This window comes from Solea solea, chromosome 5 (genome assembly GCF_958295425.1).
Source record: "Solea solea chromosome 5, fSolSol10.1, whole genome shotgun sequence".
NCBI classification, from domain to species: domain Eukaryota; kingdom Metazoa; phylum Chordata; class Actinopteri; order Pleuronectiformes; family Soleidae; genus Solea; species Solea solea.
The window spans coordinates 24201671-24224838 of record NC_081138.1 but is presented as its reverse complement, the minus strand read 5'-3'; the positions used below and the strand labels follow the sequence as shown (position 1 = coordinate 24224838).

General features: G+C 40.2%; 1 protein-coding gene across 2 annotated transcripts; it reads left to right on the top strand.

Moving 5' to 3' along the window:
• Window positions 1-1571: 1571 nt before the first annotated feature.
• On the top strand, window positions 1572-21488 carry LOC131459244 (anoctamin-9-like). 2 transcript variants are annotated; one of them, XM_058628793.1, is made up of 24 exons: window positions 1572-1854; window positions 10103-10162; window positions 11722-11847; window positions 11947-12086; window positions 12250-12299; window positions 12430-12488; window positions 12571-12650; window positions 13159-13293; window positions 14071-14167; window positions 14362-14422; window positions 14649-14731; window positions 15045-15149; window positions 15846-16010; window positions 16636-16672; window positions 16780-16891; window positions 17211-17265; window positions 17344-17441; window positions 17515-17711; window positions 18353-18505; window positions 19241-19385; window positions 19539-19661; window positions 19753-19846; window positions 19938-20050; window positions 20677-21488. In XM_058628793.1, the coding sequence occupies exons 1-24, from the start codon at window positions 1834-1836 to the stop codon at window positions 20708-20710; spliced, it is 2343 nt and encodes a 780-aa protein (XP_058484776.1). In that variant the 5' UTR covers window positions 1572-1833; the 3' UTR covers window positions 20711-21488. The 2 variants fall into 2 exon arrangements, with proteins under 2 accessions (XP_058484776.1, XP_058484775.1); XM_058628792.1 differs by lacking the exon at window positions 1572-1854 and adding an exon at window positions 4246-4616.
• Window positions 21489-23168: the final 1680 nt, after the last annotated feature.

The window sequence follows — 23168 nt, the reverse complement described above, 5'->3', positions numbered from 1 at the left end:
GCAGGCTCAGGTTATACTCCACATCTAAATAAATAGAATAATCCTCTCAGTGAATGCATGTACTAAAACATTTCAGGGTTCACCCTGGTTCACATGCATTTTTTATAATGTCACCACTCTTAAAATAAACCCTAAGATAAGACCACTTCATAGCATCTCTCCATAAATGTAAACTTTGGTCCTCTGACATTCTAAAAGCACATTTTCCCTTATCTCATCCTCACAACATCCTTCATCCCCATGAAGCTCTGTTTACAATAGCTTGCACATTTAATCTGCCCACAGAAACCAGCCACATTATATACCTCTCCTACTCTCAGAGATGCTTTTATCATGTATAAATATGACACATAATTGGTAATCTGAGGTACTGTTTTTGGCTGTTTTGGCTGTTTTCTGAGTTTTTTTTTTGCCAAATTTAATGCTTCACCAATACACATTGCTTTCCTTTTAAAACTTAATGCCACAAGGATTGGGTCCATCTTGTCAAGGTGATGGCAGTGATCTTCCATTCATCTTGTACTACTTTATCCTCCACATGAGGGTCGCAGGGGGGCGCTGGTGTCTATCCCAGCTGACCTGTCTGGGGTACACCCTGGACAGGTACACACACACACGACACAAACAACCATTCACTCTCACACTTACTCCTATAGTCAATTTAAAGTGTCCAATTTGCCTAATCCCCAAATCCACATGTTTTTGGACTGTGGTAGGAAACCGAAAAACACGGAGAAAACACACAGACACACGCGGGGACAACATGCATGCATTTAATCTCGCTATTACTATTGTAATATAGCATACAATGTATTAGATTTTGTTCTGTATATCTGTTTGAAGCATGTCGGAGCAGCAAAATCTGTATATAACCATAGAAAATGTCAAAGATTCCTTTCCCTTCCCATTTTCCACCCACCTCTCCTTTCCTCTCACCTCAACCATTTGAGACAAAGTCAGTGTGGTGCAGATAAATAAAACTGCCTTCACTCTCACTAACTGTTAGCTCATTGCTTAATCTGTGAATAATGTAAAATCTCAATCTGCTTTGAGCTAATGTGTGTGTTTAATCACATGGAACTCAGTTGAATTTAATTCCACAAGCCCCTTACGTGCTTGTTTTTGTGGTATCAGACACTTTAATGTTAACATAAATTCCTTTGAATCCTGTATTTTGCAAGGTGGGGCCCTCAATGGACCTGACCTGTTTTTTCAGCACATTCCCAATCTGAGAGCCGAGCAATCTGGTGCATCACAAGCTCTTTGTCTTTGGTTAATGAGCAGAAACTGCAGAAACAGACACACATCACATCACACTTAAGCAGGTTTAGATGTATTGCTTTATTCTTTTGGTTTTACTCAAGCTTCTTCATATCACCCTGCTGTGTTTTAACATTGGTGATACACGTGTTACTTCAAGAGCTCAATGTTTTCTCAGGTAGTACTTGGTGTAAAAAGTTTGTGCACTACTGCATGTACTGTGCAAAGAAGAAGTTTTCATCTTCCCCGTGGGCTGTGAACGCACCATCAAAGTGGCCCTTCTCGGTGAACGATGACGTCATTTACTTTACCTGTTCACACAGGGAACGCAGCCATGAGTCGCGCGCTCACCTGTCGGTATGCGGAAGCGAGCAGGTTGATGTTGATGAGCTCAGTGTTTAATATGGAAATAGTCAGGTGTTGATAAAGTGGACGAGTGTCGTGATGAAGCTTTAAGTGTTCGTGGTAAGGACACAGCCCCATGAAGAACCCCGCGTGGGTCACCACCACGCTGCTGGATTTATTTGCTTTTCTTCTGTGACTAAAAGTGTGGGGAAAAAACGGCGTACCGACATGTTCTTCACGACCTCCAAGGTAAACACACTCACTTTGACATGTTCGTCTCAGTCAAAAAGTCACTGCAGTCACGCCAGCCGTGGTTCGCGAGTGCCTGGTCACATCAGCCGCACGTTGTTTTCTAGTGCGTGAATTTACAAACGTTTACGGTAATCGTAATGAAACGGCATTGAGAAGCTGGGAGGGACTGTGAGGAGTTCAAGATTCATGCTGCTGGGACTGAGTATCGTCCAGCTGCATCCCCGGAGAGCAATAACAACACTCCGGCGTTATGGAAGTTATTTATTTAGTTATTTACTTAAACTCTGTTTACACACACCGAAACAGACGATTCCGTCAGAAAACTCACAAAAAAGAAGAAGAAACGAAGTGAAAACTTGAAAGTAGTGAACTAAATACGTCTCAGACTACCTACAAGCGTAATATGAAGTATTTTTGGAGTAATCCTCTGTCAAAATACCCAACAGAGGACATGATTAAGTCAATTTCGACCTACTTCGACATGGAATAAAAACCTTATTTTAAATAAGTAGTCCAAGAGTCATACACTACTGCACTAAGTACTTCCCAGACTACCTGTATGAATATTATGAAGTACTTTTACTGTGTACTTTTGGAGTAATACTCTGTCAAAATACCCAACAGAGGACATGATTAAGTCAATTTCAACCTACTTTGACATGGAATAAAAACCTTATTTTAAATAAGTAGTCCAAGAGTCATACACTACTGCACTAAGTACTTCCTAGACTACACGTATGAATATTATGAAGTACTTTTACTGTGTACTTTTGGAGTAATCCTCTGTCAAAATACCTAACAGAGGACATGATTAAGTCAATGTTGTCCTACTTTGACATGGAATAAAAACCTTAATTTAAATAAGTAGTCCAAGAGTCATACACTACTGCACTGAGTACTTCCTAGTCTACCTGTATGAATATTATGAAGTACTTTTACTGTGTACTTTTGGAGTAATCCTCTGTCAAAATACCCAACAGAGGACATGATTAAGTCAATTTCAACCTACTTTGACATGGAATAAAAACCTTATTTTAAATAAGTAGTCCAAGAGTCATACACTACTGCACTAAGTACTTCCTAGACTACACGTATGAATATTATGAAGTACTTTTACTGTGTACTTTTGGAGTAATCCTCTGTCAAAATACCTAACAGAGGACATGATTAAGTCAATGTTGTCCTACTTTGACATGGAATAAAAACCTTAATTTAAATAAGTAGTCCAAGAGTCATACACTACTGCACTGAGTACTTCCTAGTCTACCTGTATGAATATTATGAAGTACTTTTACTGTGTACTTTTGGAGTAATCCTCTGTCAAAATACCCAACAGAGGTATTCATACAGGTAGACTAGGAAGTACGAAGTCGAAATTGACTTAATCATGTCCTCTGTTAGGTATTTTGACAGAGGATTACTCCAAAAGTACACAGTAAAAGTACTTCATAATATTCATACAGGTAGACTAGGAAGTACTCAGTGCAGTAGTGTATGACTCTTGGACTACTTATTTAAAATAAGGTTTTTATACCATGTTGAAGTAGGTCGAAATTGACTTAATCATGTCCTCTGTTAGGTATTTTGACAGAGGATTACTCCAAAAGTACACAGTAAAAGTACTTCATATTGTTCATACGTGTAGTCTAGGAAGTACTTAGTGCAGTAGTGTATGACTCTTGGACTACTTATTTCAAATAAGGTTTTTATTCCATGTCGAAGTAGGTCGAAATTGACTTAATCATGTCCTCTGTTGGGTATTTTGACAGAGGATTACTCCAAAAATACTTCATATTACGCTTGCAGGTAGTCTGGGACGTATTTAGTTCACTACTTTCAAGTTTTCACTTCGTTTCTTCTTCTTTTTTGTGAGTTTTCTGACGGAATCGTCTGTTTCGGTGTGTGTAAACAGAGTTTAAGTAAATAACTAAATAAATAACTTCCATAACGCCGGAGTGTTGTTATTGCTCTCCGGGGATGCAGCTGAACGATACTCAGTCCCAGCAGCATGAATCTTGAACTCCTCACAGTCCCTCCCAGCTTCTCAATGCCGTTTCATTACGATTACCGTAAACGTTTGTAAATTCGCGCACTAGAAAACAACGTGCGGCTGATGTGACCAGGCACTCGCGAACCACGGCTGGCGTGACTGCAGTAAAAAGTCTTAGTTTGTTGAAATTGAAATGGTCCTTGGAGGTTGAGAGGTGTGTGGCTCCTGAACAAAACTGACAACATGTAAACATGTAAACACAACACAAAACATCCCCTGAAACCAGTTTAACACAGTAATTCTACACAGTGGCGTCATTAGGCCTATTTTAGGGGGGCTAAAGCCCCCCTAAAATATTCTTAAGCCCCCCTAAATAATTTTATGTTCATTTTTAAAAAAAAGATTTTTTTTTTTTTTTTTTACAAAAAAGTGCTGACAAATTCAATATAATGTGGCGAGAATTTGAGTTTAGATAAATAATCATATAACCAGTTATTATTAACTTAAATGTGATCATAAATCTTAGTTTCCCTTATGGAAGCGGTAGAGAGTCAGAGTCAGTGCGTCGTTATCGAGTCCATTCCACTTGTTCATATAGAGCACGCCCAAATCACTGAAATCCAGTCCACGTTTTCCCTGCAACCTAGCTTGCACTCGGTACCTGGGTACCTGCAGTGTGTGTACCGGGAGCGGAGCACACAGAACCGACTAGAGCAGCATTAGGAGAAGAACGTGAACAAGAATGGATATACGACATTTTTTCAAGAGAGTAAGTATCACTGCTGATAGTAACAATAAGTTAGCTGCAGCCCCCCAGCCAGGGGCGTCACTAGGTTTTAAGGACAGGGGGGGCTTAGCCCCCAGGAGATGCACAGAATGTGAGCGAACGTTTAATTTCACAAACAGCTAACAAAAACTGAGAAATGGCACGTTTTGGACAGATTTAACAGAGATACTTTACTGTGCAAATGTTTTAGGCCACCATTACATTTTTAACACAGTACAACAACAAACACAGGAAGTACTGTATGTTTACAGCATTAACAACAACAACAAAAAGAAAAAAATCCACATAGTTACAGTGCCGTATTTAACCAATGCTTCTTATTCATTAAGAGCCCACATGTATTAGCCAAAACTGTATGCAAAAAAAAGAGCACTGTGTTCTCAGAAAGTACACCATTTTAAAATAACATGGCTACAATTGGCAGCTACTTGGTGGGTGGAAGCATCAAAGAATGTCGTCTGTTTTTAAGGGTGGCAAAGGCGTCTATCACTCTATTGTGATTTAGGTGCTGAAGCTCCTCTTTTTCAATTGACATGACTGCAAGACTGTGAATGCCATGACTTTCACTCACAACACAATAATTGTTTACTCCCAAATATTTTGAAGTCACACAGAATATATTTTGGGCACATATGTGACTAAAATGGTTGTAATTTGAAGCCCTGAAAAAATATAACTTAATTACATAAATTACAGTTATATTAAGGTACTCTTGAAAATATTTGGGCCAGGCTAATTTGGCTTATACATCACTCTCTTGTAGGGATGCACGATATATCGTCATTAATATTGGTATCGGCCGATGGTCGTCATTTTTTAACATATCGGCATCGGTCCAATGAGTAAAACTGCGCCGATTTTAACAACCGATGTTAATACCCGTCTATTTGCTGTTTGTGTATGTGTGTCGGGAAGGGGAGGCCATGCTGCATTTCTTTGAACATGTTACAGTGACGCAAGTGCAGCACAAGGTGTGTGTGTGTGTGTGTGTGTGTTGAGGAGAGATAATGTCAGCGGTGTGGGCGTTTTTTCAGGGTGTCGATAGAAGATACGCGAAAAGCATTATGCAACACTTGCAAAGTTGAGATAGGCCTGCAGTCATAGGCCTAATGACGCCACTGACTCTCCTAAATAAAAGCTCAAGTTAAATAAGTCTTGTATGGTGCACTTGGACTGAAATGTTTCATATTTCATATTCATATTGAGTTCCATAAAATTCCAGGACTGTCTGCATCACAAATGACTCTATCCTGTGAAATCCTTTAGACTCACCTTTCCAGTAGAGGTTTCTCCCCTCTCACTCTCTCTGCTCCTCTGCCCTGACTCCTTCAGGTCAATAGGGGTGGTGGAGTGATTATTATTATTACTACCGTATTATCATTATTATTATTATTATCCACATAATCATACGTGAATGAGCTGTTTCACGGTGTGCATCTGATGCTGGAGCTGATGCTCCAGAAGGAAGTCACCCCAAAGATAATATGAAGAGTGCACACCTAACTCTATAAACAACCAGGACCTTCACATTGCATTTCGGACTAACTAGCTAGCTACTGTAAGTAGCAGAGTTCTTTTGGAGCTGAAATGTAACTTTTGACCGCAAACAATAAAGGTAAGACGTGCACAGAGACATACAGCACGCATCTCATGCTGCCTCCTGTACAGGGGGCTTTCGGCTACAGAGTGTGTAAGCCAGGTTTTTATTTGTCAAACAGGGAGCATTTGGCAATTACGTGGGACTTTCTGCTGTTTTTCAAGAGTACCTTAATATAACTGTAATTTATGTAATTAAGTTATATTTTTTCAGGGCTTCAAATTACAACCATTTTAGTCACATATGTGCCCAAAATATATTCTGTGTGACTTCAAAATATTTGGGAGTAAACAATTATTGTGTTGTGAGTGAAAGTCATGGCATTCACAGTCTTGCAGTCATGTCAATTGAAAAAGAGGAGCTTCAGCACCTAAATCACAATAGAGTGATAGACGCCTTTGCCACCCTTAAAAACAGACGACATTCTTTGATGCTTCCACCCACCAAGTAGCTGCCAATTGTAGCCATGTTATTTTAAAATGGTGTACTTTCTGAGAACACAGTGCTCTTTTTTTTGCATACAGTTTTGGCTAATACATGTGGGCTCTTAATGAATAAGAAGCATTGGTTAAATACGGCACTGTAACTATGTGGATTTTTTTCTTTTTGTTGTTGTTGTTAATGCTGTAAACATACAGTACTTCCTGTGTTTGTTGTTGTACTGTGTTAAAAATGTAATGGTGGCCTAAAACATTTGCACAGTAAAGTATCTCTGTTAAATCTGTCCAAAACGTGCCATTTCTCAGTTTTTGTTAGCTGTTTGTGAAATTAAACGTTCGCTCACATTCTGTGCATCTCCTGGGGGCTAAGCCCCCCCTGTCCTTAAAACCTAGTGACGCCCCTGGTTATCGGCAATATGTTCACAAGGCAACACATAATTAATGAGTTGCACTTGTCCTGGTGAGATGTAAAACTGTGTTTAGAGCTGCAACTACCATAAAATAATCCATTCATCTGTCGATTATTTTCTCAATTAATCGAGTAATTGTTTCAACATCATGTTCAGAGCTTTTGGAAGAGGCTGTTTTCCAGTCTGTATGTTGGAAGAGTGCAGATTGTAGGGCTGAACGGTTTTGAATACAAATCTAACTGCGATTATTTTGACAGGAATATCAGTGGATATGGTCATTTTTACATCACTATTCTCATTTTCATTCAAAAAAGCACATTTAAAATGATTACTGTGAGAAACAAACATTTCCCCTTCAGTCTGTAGAATAAGATGTGTATAAGGTAAGACAATCATTAATCTAAAATGGTAGTTTAGATGTGTGTCAAATATTGTGAAAATTGCAGTTTGCCATATTGTGATTTCCATAAAATTGCGATTAATTGCTCAGCCCTAGCAGATTGTGAGGAGAAATGTGACTACCTTCTGGTTTGTTTGTTTGTTTGTGAACAAAACAAGACATTTGGGGACATCGTCCTTTTTAAGTCTGGTAAACACGTTCACGTAGTCAATACTGAGATTAGTATTTACTAGAAACAACAACGATTATTCGAGTACATTTTTTTTACTGAAAGAAAATGTCAAAATTCACGATGACGCAATTGTAGATTTGTAGTGTAATTAAAGAGCATGTTCCATTGCGTTTGGAGAGTATGGTTTCTGGGGCGGGACATTACTGTGACACCACCGTGCTTTTGTTTATAACTGTACGCTGCTGTGACACATTTGCCTTTACCAAGAAAAAGGGCTGAACACTTAATTGTTTACTCATCGAAACGCCATGACGCCATTAGTAGATCTCAAAGGCTGTGATTGAGTCATTCGAGTTTTGATTGTTCTGGGTTCTGTGCCATTGTTTTTATAGAGCAACATGTTTCAGACTATTAAGTTTTTGGTATAGTAGATCATTTATTTTTTATTTTATATCTATACGCAGCAGTACTAACTGAAGCTTGACTTTAAAATGTATACAAATCGAATTGCAATCACAATATATGTCAGACAAATGAAACGAAATATTTTACTCAAATAATTCAGGTGCTGCAGCTTAGATGTTGCACTTTGGCCATCGTGCAGTTTGGATATTTCTATTATTGATTATTAGTCAGCTCTACTAGTGAGGCGCACATGAGGATGTGTGTGAATGGGTGTGAACCTCATCAATGAGTTACAGCTTATCATGGATGCTGTCTGTGAACCTGACTTCAACATGTTCAAAAACAACACATGCACATCTTCTCTTCTCTTCTTCCTCATCACAGTGTAAATCTTAAGTGTTGCTTCCTAGAGCCGAATGATTTAAGAATATTTAAAGAAGAGATCTTGTATCTCATTTGCAATTTTGATTTGAAAATGATTAATTGTTCAGCCGTGTTTCCAGCTGGTTTCATGCCTTTAAAAAATATCTTAGAAATCTTTGCGTTTATTTTCATATTAACAGTATAAGCAAACAAGAGTGGGCATTGGATGCAAATACACATGTATGTCGTATTTGTTTGTGAGGAAATTATTCTTAATTAGTCTTAAGGAGTCTGACTGTATTAATATGTTTGCATGTGTGTGTGTGTTCTTGTATTCATGGCTCTGTGAGGACCAGAAATAGTATAAATATATGGATTGAAGACATTTTGGCTGGTCCTCACATCTTTAAAGGGCTTTAAGCCCTGATTTTAGGGTTAGGGTTAGAATTGGGTTTAGGTTAGTCACTTTAGTTGTGATGATATGGTTAGGGTAAGGGGTTAGTTAATGCATTATGAGGGTCCTCACTATGAATGAAGAACAAACGTGTGTGTGTGTGTGTGTGTGTGTTAGACACAGAAAAGAGTCAGGAGGAGCTGAGTGAGTCAAAGCACTGCTCATACTGTCATTAAAAAATAGTGTTGACTAGTTTTCATAGTGTGGCAATGGCTACAATTAAATCAATGACTGAGCCGTGACAAGTGTAAAAAAAAAAAGCAGCAGGTCAGAGGTCGTCAGACGTGTAAAAGAATGTGTGTCTCAGACCACCTCCCAGTGTGGATCTCAGGACACATTTACATGTAGGTGCATTCACACATCAGAACTTGGAGCTGTCCACATGTGATTAGATCACTCAGGACACATACTAATACTAGGCCTGGTTGTTATTTTGCAGGCCAGATCATGTTGTCCTGCTTAGTCTGTGTGGACCTGAAAGGCAGGAGGTGGAGGACTCTGCTTTTTGTGTGACGCTGCCATTAACTGTAGCTTCAGAAAAATTGTAAATTCTAAACCTTTCAGCAACACTGGGCTCAGTAGGTCAGAAGAGAAACCAGTTCCATCACTGAGAGCAGTCAAGTCACGCCCATGTCAAAGGTTCTCTCCGGTATCTACCTCTGATCTACCTCATTGTGTCCCCAGAATAGAAACTTGTCTTATCTCAAGACATGTCTCTGTCGTAAAAGGCACGCAGCAGTAAACTGTTTTGGATGTTTAAAGGCTAGAGGTCAGAGCAAAGCAGCAGGAGAGCACATGGTATAAGAATGATGTGAGGAGTATGTTGGGCAAGTTTGGACCTGCATTTAAACTGTGAAAAAGTGTGTTTGCATGAGTCACAACAGTGTGTTAATGTAAAGGGACATTTAAGGTTTGACAGAATGCCCTTTCACTTGCTTGTGCTGTGGTACAGTGGATACAGTGCGTTGTCTTCCGACCAAGAAGTCAGAGTCTGGATCTTTGGCTCCTCTGGTTTGCATACAGATGTGTCCTTAGGCACTTACACCGAAATTGTTCCCGGCAGCTGTGTCAACAGTGTTTGAATGGTGTGTGAGTGAGTGGATGAATGGCAAGAACTAATGTAAAGAGGGAAAAGCGCTTTGTTAACACAGACTATTTCTGCTATGAGATCACACAGTGTGATGTCAAAACAAAAGTTGTGATACATATTTTATCTGTGTGTTATAGGGCGACTATGAACTCTGGGAGAGACAAAAAGATGGAACTGAGCATTTACTCCCTCCCACGGTAAGAATCCACTCATCGTCTCTCTGTCTTTTCATCTGAACTTTTCATGCGTCACTCACTGAGATATTTAAAGATGGACTGAGGCAAAACTGAAAACAGGCTGTGGGCAGACTATCAACACTGAAGAAAGACAGTGGACAGACCCTAGCAACTGCAAACAAACTGAAAACTAGACTGACCAGAGATAAACGGAGCTCAGGCTGTGGATTGTAAACACAGTGACGAAAGAGCGAGGACAGATTGTAAAAAGACTAAAGTCAGACTGTGAACTGATCAGTGTGTTTTGAAGTATCTTATTGTTATTTTATCATAGTGCAGGTTACCACAGGCAGCTTGAATTAGACTGCGATGATGACATGATCAAACATCCGCCACAAACTCCAATGGCCTGTTCCAGAAAGCAGGTTCAACAAACTCTGAGTTAAAACCTCAAACTCTGAGTTTTCCGTTTTAGAACAGCTGATCAGCATTAGTTCAATCAACTCTGTGTATGTTCACTCTGAGTTAAACGTGTGCATTGGGAATGAAAAAAGCCATCATCAATGGAGCTCTGATATAGACAGAGTCTTAATGTGCACACAGTCACAGTGTTGGTGTGAACTACGGGGGAGCCAGGGGGGTCTCAGCCCCCCTTAATGAGACATGAGCTCCCCTGGAAACATGATTTGTGAGATTTTGGGGGCGTCTCTAAAATATTGGTAAAATATAGTTTTTTGATTGATTTGATTCAGATGTGATGTGTGTGTGGAGGTTGGATTTGATATGTGGTGACTTAAGCCAAGTGGACGTACAGGCTGGTCATAATGGATGTGTTGAGTTGAGTATGTAGGTGGAGATACAACCTAAACCGTGTCGTGCCGTGCCGAGCTGGCTTTGTGAAACAAAGCGGAGTTTCCCTCATTTCAGGGTTAACTAACTCAGAGTTTTCACTAAACCTGCTTTCTGAAACGGGCCCTTCAAACACCAGTTTGTCCCCCCTCATCTTCAGTTGACCACACACTGTCCTCCAGCTGTTTTCCCCTAATCAGATCATCCTTCTGTCTGCTTTGTTTTAACAATGGGTGGATGTACTTTTACTGAGAGGGGATGTGGTTATTAATGTGACGCTGAACCAATCAAAAGAGCAACATGGAGACAACAGTTGATGATGAAAATGAATGTCAACACAAAGACAACCAATCAGCCCTTTGTTGTTGTTGTTGTTGTTGTTGTTGTTGTTGTTGTCTCGAGTTAGTAGCTGCACATTTGACGTTGAAACAGGGACACTGCACTGAGGACCCTACAGAAATGTCAAAAACATTGTACCTCATGTTTATATCATGTTGTATTTGTAAGTTTTTCATGAAGTTAACAATGCATTACCTCAGATTTGATGGTGTTAAACACGTGTAATGTGAATATGGATAGCAGTATCGTTTGTCCGAATGCTTATTGATGTTTCAGTATTGACCAGTGAGTCATTTCCAGACAATTAGTTCCTACAATGTTATTTTGAGCTGTCAAACAATCTGTAAGCATAATCCTGTGTGGCTCAGTCGTACTATTTTGTGTTTGAACAGTCCACACATAGAACGTTTGACTATGTACTAGTGGCCAACAAGCTGGACGATGATGACGCTGACCAGAAGGGTCAGAGACAGAAAGCCTACCTCCAGCAGCTTGAGAAGAAAAACATAACCATCACTGTAAGTCCCTTCAAAAACCTTTGACCTGACAGATAAAAGACTGTATCAAAAATCAAAGATAACCCACTTCTGTGTGTTGTTGTTGTGTGTCTGTGTTAGAGGATTGTTCACGATGACAAAGTGTTCTTTGGCGTGCGTGCTCCAAAAGACATTTTCGAACACTACCAATATCTTCTCAAAGTCTCCGACTCCTGCAACTGGTGTGGAGACGTGAAGGGAACTGTCACGCAGGCTACCAGGTAACAGTCATACTGTATAAGTGAGACATTTGACCTTAGGAAAGGGAGGAAATAGAAGAAAATATACAATTTCTAGGTGAACATGATTGAAAACATGACAAAAAAGTTCTCCTACATCACTCATACAAACCACGTGGACATTTGTCTTTAATTGTTTCCACAGGATCAGGATTGTCTATTTCATTCTTCATCAGACATACATCAACACAGGGGGTGAGTGGGACATCATCTGTGGCTCTGTATGACATGACACCAGCAGACTTTCAGACTTTTAAAAGGCACAGATATGAAGCATGTGACGATGCTGGAAAGAATAGACGCATTGTTTTTTTCCTTCTCACAGAAAACTTGAAGGAACTGCTGATGAAAGACGTTTTTGAAACCATATTCTGCCTCCATGAGGTAAGCCCCATCTGTTTGTGCCAAAGAGACACGGTACACATGGGCAAATTATACTTACACATATCTTCTTCTTTATTCACAGAGAAAAGAGCAGAAAGTGCTGAAGAGAAAGTGGGCTCGATGGTCGGCCCTGTTTACAGGACAACCCTACAATGAAGTCAAGTCAGTACCTGACCTGCAGCTGTGTTTTAATTGCCACAAAAAATGATTATAGTTGGATTGTTCTAGTGTTATTACGTTGTTCTCTCACTACGTCTAACTGCAAACTGTTCATCCCAGAGACACTTCTGTTATTCCGTTCTCGCTAAAGCTGCAGTTTGTTGCTTTTACATATAAACAAATACACATTAGCAGCAGCAGGGCATAGCATTATGTACCCACAATCAGAAAAACCTGAATTACCATAACGAGGCACACTGGTTGCACACATTTCTCATGTGAAATGTAACACAACACTAACGTGTTTGCTTGACTTCCTGGATCAGGTTACTTTATATCACTTTAAGACGTATTGTTTGAAAGAGCTAACAGAAAGACTGAGAGAATCCCTGTGTTTGCCAGCTGTCCCTCAGCTCCTCTGAATAAGAGCTAAGGCGTTAGTGACTGGTATTACAGTCTCTGTTGTCTTGATGTATTTGTTTTTGTCTTCATTAACCCCCCCCCCCCGCAGATGTTACTTTGGAGAGAAGGTGGCCCTGTACTACCTGTGGCTAGGTTGGTACACCAAGCTGCTGGTACCAGCTGCTGTGCTGGGTGTTGTAGTGTTCCTGTATGGACTTGCCTTTTTCAACACCAACCCCCTCATGTGAGTCAGCAGCATAAATGTCATAATATGTGGCAAATTGTTCCTCGTTATAAAACAGTTTTTGAAGGTGTGCAGAATTTAAAAATGTGATTGTTCAGGTTTTGGAGGTGAGCACGGAGGCGGCACTAACTGAACTGTGCTGGCACAGACAGGCATGTTTGCTCTCAATATAAACATGACCATTTACACATGAGAAACTAATTTTAGCCGCCCAACAAAGGGCGCACTGTCAAATGTGGGCGGGCTCTGCAGAATTATTGCTAAGTGGCTACAATCAGTTTTACCTTGTGTCCCCACTGGCAGTCATGTTTCCAGCAATGTTTCAAGCTGGTTTTAAGCAGCACATGGAGAAATCATCACTTACTGTGTGTCAGTACCACATGGGGTTGCCGACAGTTCTCTAAAATAAAGATTTGTTCCATATTTGAAAGATAAAAGATGTGCTCTGTATTGGACAGATACGGAACACACTCAAGGGAGTGCAAAACCAGGCCAGAAAAATTACAGATAGTCCACTGATGAAGATTGTATAAGGGAAAATAAAGTCATCCTCCTGCTGTCAGGCCCTCTCCATCTGTCTTCACTACGAGTTCTGTGTATTGTTGTATTGAAATACTACTGTAAAACAGGAAAATTGCATCTTTTACTGTGTGGTACATGTATCCAGTATAACTGTGATCCTTATTATCCTATTATCAGGAAGTTGGCGACCCGAGTACCACATTGCAGGGATATCCCTCTGATCTTTTACTCTTTTGTTTCTGTGTGTGTCCTCAGTCAGGAAGTGTGTAATTCCAGCATCATCATGTGTCCTCGATGTGATGATATTAAGTGCAAAGTGTGGAAGCTCTCAGACACTTGCTCCTATGCTAAGGTGAACTCCTCTTGATTCTGACACACTTATACTATACTTTCACAACAGAGTGAGGTCACAGCAGCAGGTTGTAGAGAACATCGACTCCACCCCCATGTGTTTGTAAAACCAGTCATGAAACAGTGTACAGAGTGTCATTGCATCATCCCATCCCTGCAGTTGTGCTAATCTGTAATATGTTTATGTTCACACAGATCAGCCATCTATTTGACAACGAGGGCACTGTGGCTTTCGCTATGTTTATGGCAATTTGGGGTGAGTTTCTTGTCTCCTCTCATGTGTTGTCCAATATAATCATCAGAACACACTATCTACAAAGAACCGGATCCACTGCAGCAACCTGTCGCCATGTTTGCACATATGTATTATCTTTGATCAGTATTTCCCAAACTTTTCACAGTCCTGTACTCAAACTGTGAAATGAACCCCAGTTTGAGAATCACTGCTCTGCATCATACTGTGTTCCTTTGTGTGTTTTTAGCTACTCTGTTCCTGGAGTTGTGGAAGAGACATCGAGCCAGACATGTTTCTCAGTGGAAGGTCTACGACTGGTGTGAAGAAGAGGTATCCATGTTGGCACACATTAATGATAGTGTATCTTTTGTTTACAGACAAATAGCACATACAGTTACGGACTTACAGTTATACCATTATATACCATGATATGAGTAATATCCACATAAAAGCGGGGTTATGAGAATAACTAAAAAGTTACCATCAGTGGAAGTTTGGGGATCAAAATAGGTAATTACCATATTATAAAGACTCGGTTTAATGCCATTTCCATATTTACTGTTGTTGTTACTAAGCCTTTAGTGATGACAATAACAGGAATCTTTGCGTGTACATGTGTGACCTGATCTTTTTGTGTTAACAGGAGGAACTGATAATGGAAATAATCAACGATCCATACTGTATGCCCAAACAGTTCAGACACTCCTACCTGCGCAGCACTCTGGTCCTCATCCTGGTCACAGTTATGGTAAGACACACACACACACACGCGCGCGCGCACACATTCTTTGACAGCCACGACTGAAGGACAGAGCAAAGGACAACTGCTATGGAGACAACAGTCTAAACAAGAAGTCAGATGGGGTAAAAAGGCATCGTTTTGCAGTTGCTTCTTATTTAAATCACCCATTTGCAAGAGTTGTTCATGATATCAAAGGAATAGTTTTTTGAAGTTAGTTGTATGAAGAGTGAGCAACACATAGTCTGTGCTCATAGTCTGCGATGACTGTCTTCGCATGCACCCTATGAGCTGCCAGAGCTGAAATCAGCCCAAGACATGGAACCTTGCCCACACTAAAAACATGTCTGCTAACGGGGGTCACAAGAAAAAACAGAATTTAGCCACTGAACAGAAAGCTCACCTAATAAACTCTACACCTGCTTTGGATTCACCAAAGTGACGCCAACTTATGTCACTTGTGCAAACTCCTATGTGCTATCTTTCTTAAGATATATTGGACTTAATCAGGCACATGTTTTTATTAGGTGAGCCATTTTGTTAAGTGGCTAAAATGTGTTTTTCATTGTGTCCCAGCTGACAGACCATGAAGTGAAGGGAAGTCCAGCAGCTCAGACAGGTACTCGAATGCAACAGCGACCAAAGTAGAGGTCCCAGTAGCAACAAAAGTCATCATGTCCACGTGTTTGTGTGTGTGTGTTCCAGCTGTTGATCATCATTGGACTTGCTCAATCTCTGGTGGTGTTTCGAGTTGTGGCTGCTGCCTTGTTGGCTGAGGCCAACTCGGAGTTCATCAAAGATCACTCCTCCGCCATGGCCATGATGCTGGGAGCCGTCGTGCACTATCTTACCATTCAGATCATGACACGGGTACGTTTTCTATACCAATGTTTAAGCCTCAGAACATTAATAAAAGACATTTTTCTCCACATACTTGGTTATGGATGAACTGTGTATGAACGGTGGATGAACCAGAACAAGATAGATACAGTTGATGTTAAAGTCTCCAGTGTGTAACTTTTGGTGTTATTCTTCTGCCAATGTTTGGTCTTCATGAACAGAAACAATGCGATATCATTTGTTTGCTGCATCCGTTATCTGAACATGGTCTCTACTGTTACATGACTTTGGAAATACCAGCATTAACTGAAATGTACTGTTCATGATTTCTCATGCTATACTATACAAATGAAGAGTAATGGTCCAAATGGTTGTAATATTTATTCAGAATGGCTTTAAAGATGATTTTTTTATTCTTTTTAGTTCACTTTTTATTCTTTATTTATGCTTTGATTTAATGCTCCATGAATTTGTTCTGCTGCTGTGTGTCTTTAATGCTTTTATTTTGTAAAGCACATTCAACGGTCAACTGTAGGTTGTTATAAAGGGCTATATAAATTAAGTACATGACATGACGTTACATTGCATCATGTGAGATCCCACAGATCCAGCCAAGGGTTTCATAAATTTGTAAATCTATGTTTCTCACCTGTAGGTGAATCGATGGGTTGCCCTCAAGCTTTGTCACATAGGTGAGAATCAATTTATGTTTTTTATTCAGTATTCAGTACTGATTATTCACTTATATTAATGTTTTTTTTCTGTGTGTGTGTGTGTGTGTGTGTGCGTGCGTCTTCAGAGAAGACAAACTCATTTGCCTCCACAGAGAGGAGCTTCACAATTAAGATGTTCACCTTCCAGTTCTTTACTCTCTTCTCTTCACTCTTCTACGTGGCCTTCTTCCTCGGCAGGTACTGATTCTCGTTCTGCAACTGTGTCTCTGTGGACGTTCCGCCCCACACTTTATCATTAACACTTTTAAATTCACTTATGTTTCCCATTACACTTAAAGGTAGAACTAGCACAAGACGATAACCTTATTGTTTTATCTTCAATAATATCAACTGAATCATCCTGGATCTTTATGGTTTCTGTTGTCATTTATTATGAGATTGTGTTACAGACGGCTGCATTTGTTCACAGAACTCAAAAGTGAAATCTGTCACCATAGGAGCCTGTACTGAGATGTTAAATTCAGATTTTTGATGTGAAATTGATCATCTCTCACAGAATAAATGGCCATCCAGGAAATTATGTGCGTATCGCTCGCTGGAGACTGGAGGAGGTGAGGATATATATCACACATCTATCTATCACATGTGTCCTCCTTTCTAACTCTCCGATGTGTTTCGGTGTCTTGCAGTGTCACCCGAGTGGTTGTTTAACAGACCTGTTCATTCAGATGGCCGTGATCATGGTGCTCAAACAGACTCTCAACAACATCTTTGAATTCACAGTGCCGTAAGTGTGCTGGTGGTTTGATGTGTACGAGCAGTGTGCTTTCACAGAGTAAATTCATTCACGTGTTTTCCAGGTGGTTAAAGACGTGTCTAAAAAGAAAAACCGTAAATAAGCTGCAGAGACAGTGTGGCCACTGTTACAGGAAAGGCTGTCGTAAAGCCCAGGGAAATGTTGACGCATGTGACATCTGCAAACTCCGGGACTGGATTCGAAACTATCAAATGGCCGACTCAAATGCCTTTAGCCTTTTCAATGAGTTCCTGGAAATGGGTAAGTCATGAGGGTACACCGTTTATTTACAGACAATCCTGACGAAAACCTGGACATTACTGTTAAAAACGATTATTGTAACGACTAACCCGAACTATAAACTAGACATTTTATTGACCTGGTATTAACACACCTTTCACCTTTCACCAGATTGTGTCAGGAAGAGCATTGGGGCGTATAAACACTCCTAGAGAGGGAGAAACCCAAAGAAAATAAATGAAACTATAGCAGTGGCTACAAATGAATCACTGTAAAAATACTTTCATTTCACCGTGAAACCCATAGGATTTAAGCTGATAAGGCGTGATTAAATGTGTGTCCTGAGGGTGGATTTGCTTTCACGTGTTCCCGCCTGATCAAATAAGACACCACAGTCATTTACTGTTGAAATGATGCCTTCAAGTGACCAAAAATAATTGATGATGACAACAGTGTTTCAAAAGGATCTTACAATTCTTTCAAATATGAGGGGAAATAATACTCATTTAAATCGAAACATCTGTCAGTATCACAAAAGCCAATTATAGACAATGAATACATTCTGTATAGAGTCCCAATATTTTTTGAGACTGAATTAAACAAAATATTTGTTTTTTAAGAACATTTGTCCACGTTATGGCTCTGCTGTCTGTGCACTCCAGTGGTCCAGTTCAGTTTCACCACCATATTTGTGGCCGCGTTCCCCCTCGCCCCCCTGCTGGCCCTGATCAACAACATCTTCGAGATCCGCCTCGATGCCATCAAGATGGTTCGACTTGAACGTCGGCTGGTTCCCAGGAAGACTAACGACATTGGTGAGCTGCAGTATATTGTGCTTTTCTAGTGTTTTGACCATTCAAGGTGTGAACGAGTGACACACAGTCATACACGTGTGTACGTGAATGGGTTAATTTTGGGTAATTTATAAGCTTGACTCATTTATGATGGTCAGAACTACTGACACTATGGCACTTACTGTAGGTCAGGTTAAACTTGACTGTCCACAATGTGGGGCAGTTATTAAACCATGACACAAATTACAAATACAAACAAAGACAGTAGTTATTAAGAAAGTCAAACAGGAGTGCTTCGAGTTCAGTTTCTGGCAACTTCCTGTAATTCAGTTTAACAATTTCATACCCAAACAATTTGAATTCACTTGGTTGAAAAATGTTGTTTTTTTTGTGGATCGTGAATGTCTTAAACTTTCAAATTATGAACAGACTTTACACTTGATATCCGGGTCTTTACTAAGCTGCCATATAACCAACATTCTTTATTCAGTTTAACCAATGTGGGAAAAATGTCCTGTTCTCAGTATCTGTTTAGAATCCTGTTTAGAATGTCTTTGGTTCCATTACTCATAACTTAGTCATTGTTTGCTCATCCCACTTCAGCTTTATGACACATGACCAACAAGAGAAAGCACATTGCTGTATACAATTTGATTTCTGCTGCCCAGAGACGGATAAATGCAGCCGAAAACCTTACAGAATGCAATTTGGTGTGCGCATGTTTCTGTGTGACACTTCACGATCTTCTCCCTGCAGGTGTGTGGACACAGGTGTTGGAAGCCATTGGTGTGTTGGCGGTGATCGCTAACGGTTTAGTCATCGGCGTGTCGTCAGACTTCGTTCCACGCCTTGTCTATCGCTACCGTTACGGCCCATGCGCAACTGGGATCTCTCAGACAGAGTCAGTGACGTTTCAGTCTCACAAATACGTCAGCCGAGTGTTCTCCGTGTTATTACTTTACATTACTTGTCATTTAGCAGACGCTTTTATCCAAAGCGACTTACAATAAGTGTTGTGTTGTGACTCGTGTGGTGTTTTGTGCGTGTTTTTCAGCTGCATGCAGGGCTACATCAGAGACACCCTTTCCACGGCTTTTTTGAGTAACCCAGCAGTTCGAAAAGACTTTACTAAAGAACAGATGTGGACAGAGAGTGGCTTCAATGCTACACAGTGCAAGTAAGACGACCTCTGATTGTGCCCTGAGGCAAACATACAGAATATTTACATAGATGTGATGCACCTCACAAAGTGTCTCCTGTGTGTACAGCTACAGAGACTACAGGAGTAACGAGGACTACGCGGTAACCTCTCAGTTTTGGGTAGTGCTGGCTGTGCGTTTCGCCTTTGTCATCCTGTTTGAGGTTCGTACGCCGGGTTTAGATGAAGCAGTGCTGCTCGTCTGATCTGATGACGTCACGTAAATTGTTGTGTGTGTGTGTGTGTGTTTTGCAGCACGTGGTGGTGGTGTGTAAGTTTATAGCAGCGTGGTTCGTCCCCAACAATCCCATGCGGGTGAAGAATGAGCGTCTACATGACAAACTGGCTCGGCTAAAGGAGGAGCTCCGGTAAGTGAGCAGTAGTTGGTATTCGTTTGCGATTCTTGATATTATTGAAATAAATGTGAAAGTATGCGTTAAAGTGTCTTTAAAGCACACAGAAATAAATGAACCATGCATTTCAGTGAGTTAACAGTGACTGCACTCCTAAGTAGGCATGCGACGATACCATTTTTTGTGTCCGATACTACTGATATTAGTCCGATACAGTCATTTTAGACCATTTATGAAACTATGAAGCTGTTAACCTCACATTTCAAAGACACAATTCTCCAACCATGCAGCAACTATTGTTAAAAAGACGACGTAAACAGCCAAAACATGACTCACCTAAAATGCTTCTTATGGCTTCTTAATTATGTGCATATTGTGTTTTAAGGCATTATAGACACAGGCTTCATAGAAAGTGTTCAAGCTACGCCTTTTTGTGAACATCATGAAGTGAAAAATATGATCATTGTAAATCACAAGGGCCTGGAATGACTAAAGATCCAGGCTTCAGAAGTAACCAGGATTCTATGTTGGGCGAGTCAGGAACCTTTTCAAGCCGCTCACATCAAATATCAACAATTGACTACAAATGACTTATTCTGCATTATATTGTGCATTACATCTTTGTGTGTGTTTTTCTTCAGTGATCTGAAAAGCAGCAGATCCACAGATGTCTGAATCCTCCCAGAGTCCTGACTGGTCCAAACGAGGGGACTCTTGTTTTTATCATTTCTATTTGCTGATGGACTGCGACGCCGGGCTCCATTTTGATGTTGTGTTTTTATGTCATGATACAAATGGACTTTTAATTTTTTGTTTCTTTCTTGACACGTGACCACACACACACACACACACACACGTGCTGTACATATCACCCTCCTGTTGACATTCTTGAGATTTTTTCTAAACAGAATATATTTTAACTATATATCAACTGTATGTTGTTATTATTAATAATAATAATAATAATAATAATGACTTGTTACTGTAAGAGGGCCGACTGAGTTATCTGGCAAACAGTTCAAACAGTTTGCTGGACAGAAAAACGACATGAATTAACATTTCATAAGAAGTTTAATACCTTACAAACATTACACTGAACCAGACAGGACAACGATCCGTCCCAATACCTGCACCTGCATTCTTGATTGAATGTAGTATATGCATTAGCAGGTAAAAGACAGGTGTCTTTTTATAGTCGCCACACACTGAATGAACATTTTCCCTGACACTCTGTCTCCTGTAGACCACAATTTATCCCAGCGGTCTTCAACAATTCTCCATCTGTTGGTGTTAATGAGCCTATACCGGGGTTTTAGGACCGCCAATCATCTACATACACGAAGAAGTGAAAGTAAAAACAATATTATTTATTTGTGCTCTCTCATTTGTCCTGTCTATATTCTGACAGTCAACAAATAAAACATTCAAATATATAAAAAAACCCAGAATGCCATGATTTGCAGATACCTTTGACCCATATTCATTTCATTACAGTGCAAATACAAGATATTTAAATATTTAAGGGATTCTTTTTTTTTTAACTGGAGGGTTACAGGTTCGAGTCCCCTGAGCATGGTAACCTCCATTGTTCCCCGGGCGCTGCTCAGTTGCTGCCCGCTGCTCCTAATTTTAGAAAGGTTTGGATTAAATGCAGAGAAGGAACTTCCCCTCCTGGGACTAATTTATAGCCCCTGCTTTGTGCACTGACGTACAGTTGCCACAAATATGGAAGCATAGGTGTGCTGAAGCGTTAAGAAAACCCTTCACTGGAGATAAGGAGCCTAGCCTCCAAAGCCTGAAAACAGCCCAAATTCAATATTTAACTATTTTTGTCCTTATCGTTAATCACAATTGCTTTTACAGCAAGGAGACCCGGGTTCACGACCCTTGCTGAACTATGGACTTTCTACATGTATGAGTGTGCATTTACTCCACGTGTGTGTGTGTACGTGGAGGGGCTTTCTCCAGGTTCTCCAGTTTCCCAAAAACATGCAGATTAGGATTAGGCAAATTGGACACTCTAAATTGACCTAATCGAGTGAGGGAGCAGATGGTTGTTTGTCTCTATGTGCCCCCCCCCCCCCCCCCCCCCGTGACCATCATGTGGAGGATAAAAGCGGTAGAAGATAAGATGTTCACTGTTGCTTAAAATATTCTAGTGTGTGTTCAAATTTGATTTCCCTTTGAGGAAATGAATCTTCTGAACATGATGCACACAGACAAAGCACACGTCTGAACGGGTGCTGAATAGTTGCTTGTCATTTATTTTATTTTTTTATCAATATATCCATTTACAACATACAAAAAAACCCACACCTTTTGCATAAATTATGCTACTGAAAAAGTAAAACACAGTACTGCGCAGCCATTTTCCATCGTCTAGAAGTTTGTCGTAAAGTGAATACTGAGGAGAGACTTTAGTGGACTGCAAAGGCAAACGGAGGTACAGTGTTGAGACGCCGTGTTTTTAGTGTATCGAGTAAGTCGGTCCTACAAAAAAAACAACTGTAAAACATTAAAAAAAAAAAACAGTTTAAAATAGGCTAATCTTGCATTCGGGCCTATTGACCAAACCGCTTTGGACTGTGTTGCAGACGGAGCTCCCCAGTATCTAAAATCCATGATAACAATCTCTAGAAAGAAAAGAAAGAATTATCATGCAAGCATGTCCAACATCTAAGCAATTGCAAGCTCAACAGTAAATATCTAATACACCTTATTTATTTTCCTACTATATGGAATACAGAGTAGAATTGGTCCACTTAAAAACTCAATCATGTCGGATGAGAATATCGTCCGTTGTTCACGTGCTGGGTAAATCTCTGTGAATTGAACAAAACGGAAGAAGAAGAAAAAATGCACACGTGTCTGACATGTTGAATAATTCTGAGGATCGTACAACCTCAAGTGGAAGCTGGTATTCAAATAAGGGCAGAGTTTAATTTAAAAGACTGGTCGGTAAAAGCACGTTCACACGGAGGGGCGGTATAAAAACTCTGTGTAAACGGTAGTGAATAATAATAACAGTGATGTCACAGTCACTACGCCTCTGAAACTGCTATTAATGCAATTGTTTCCCCATCAATAAAAAGTGTGAACGCTGAGTCAGCGTCAGCATCCACACTGATGTTTT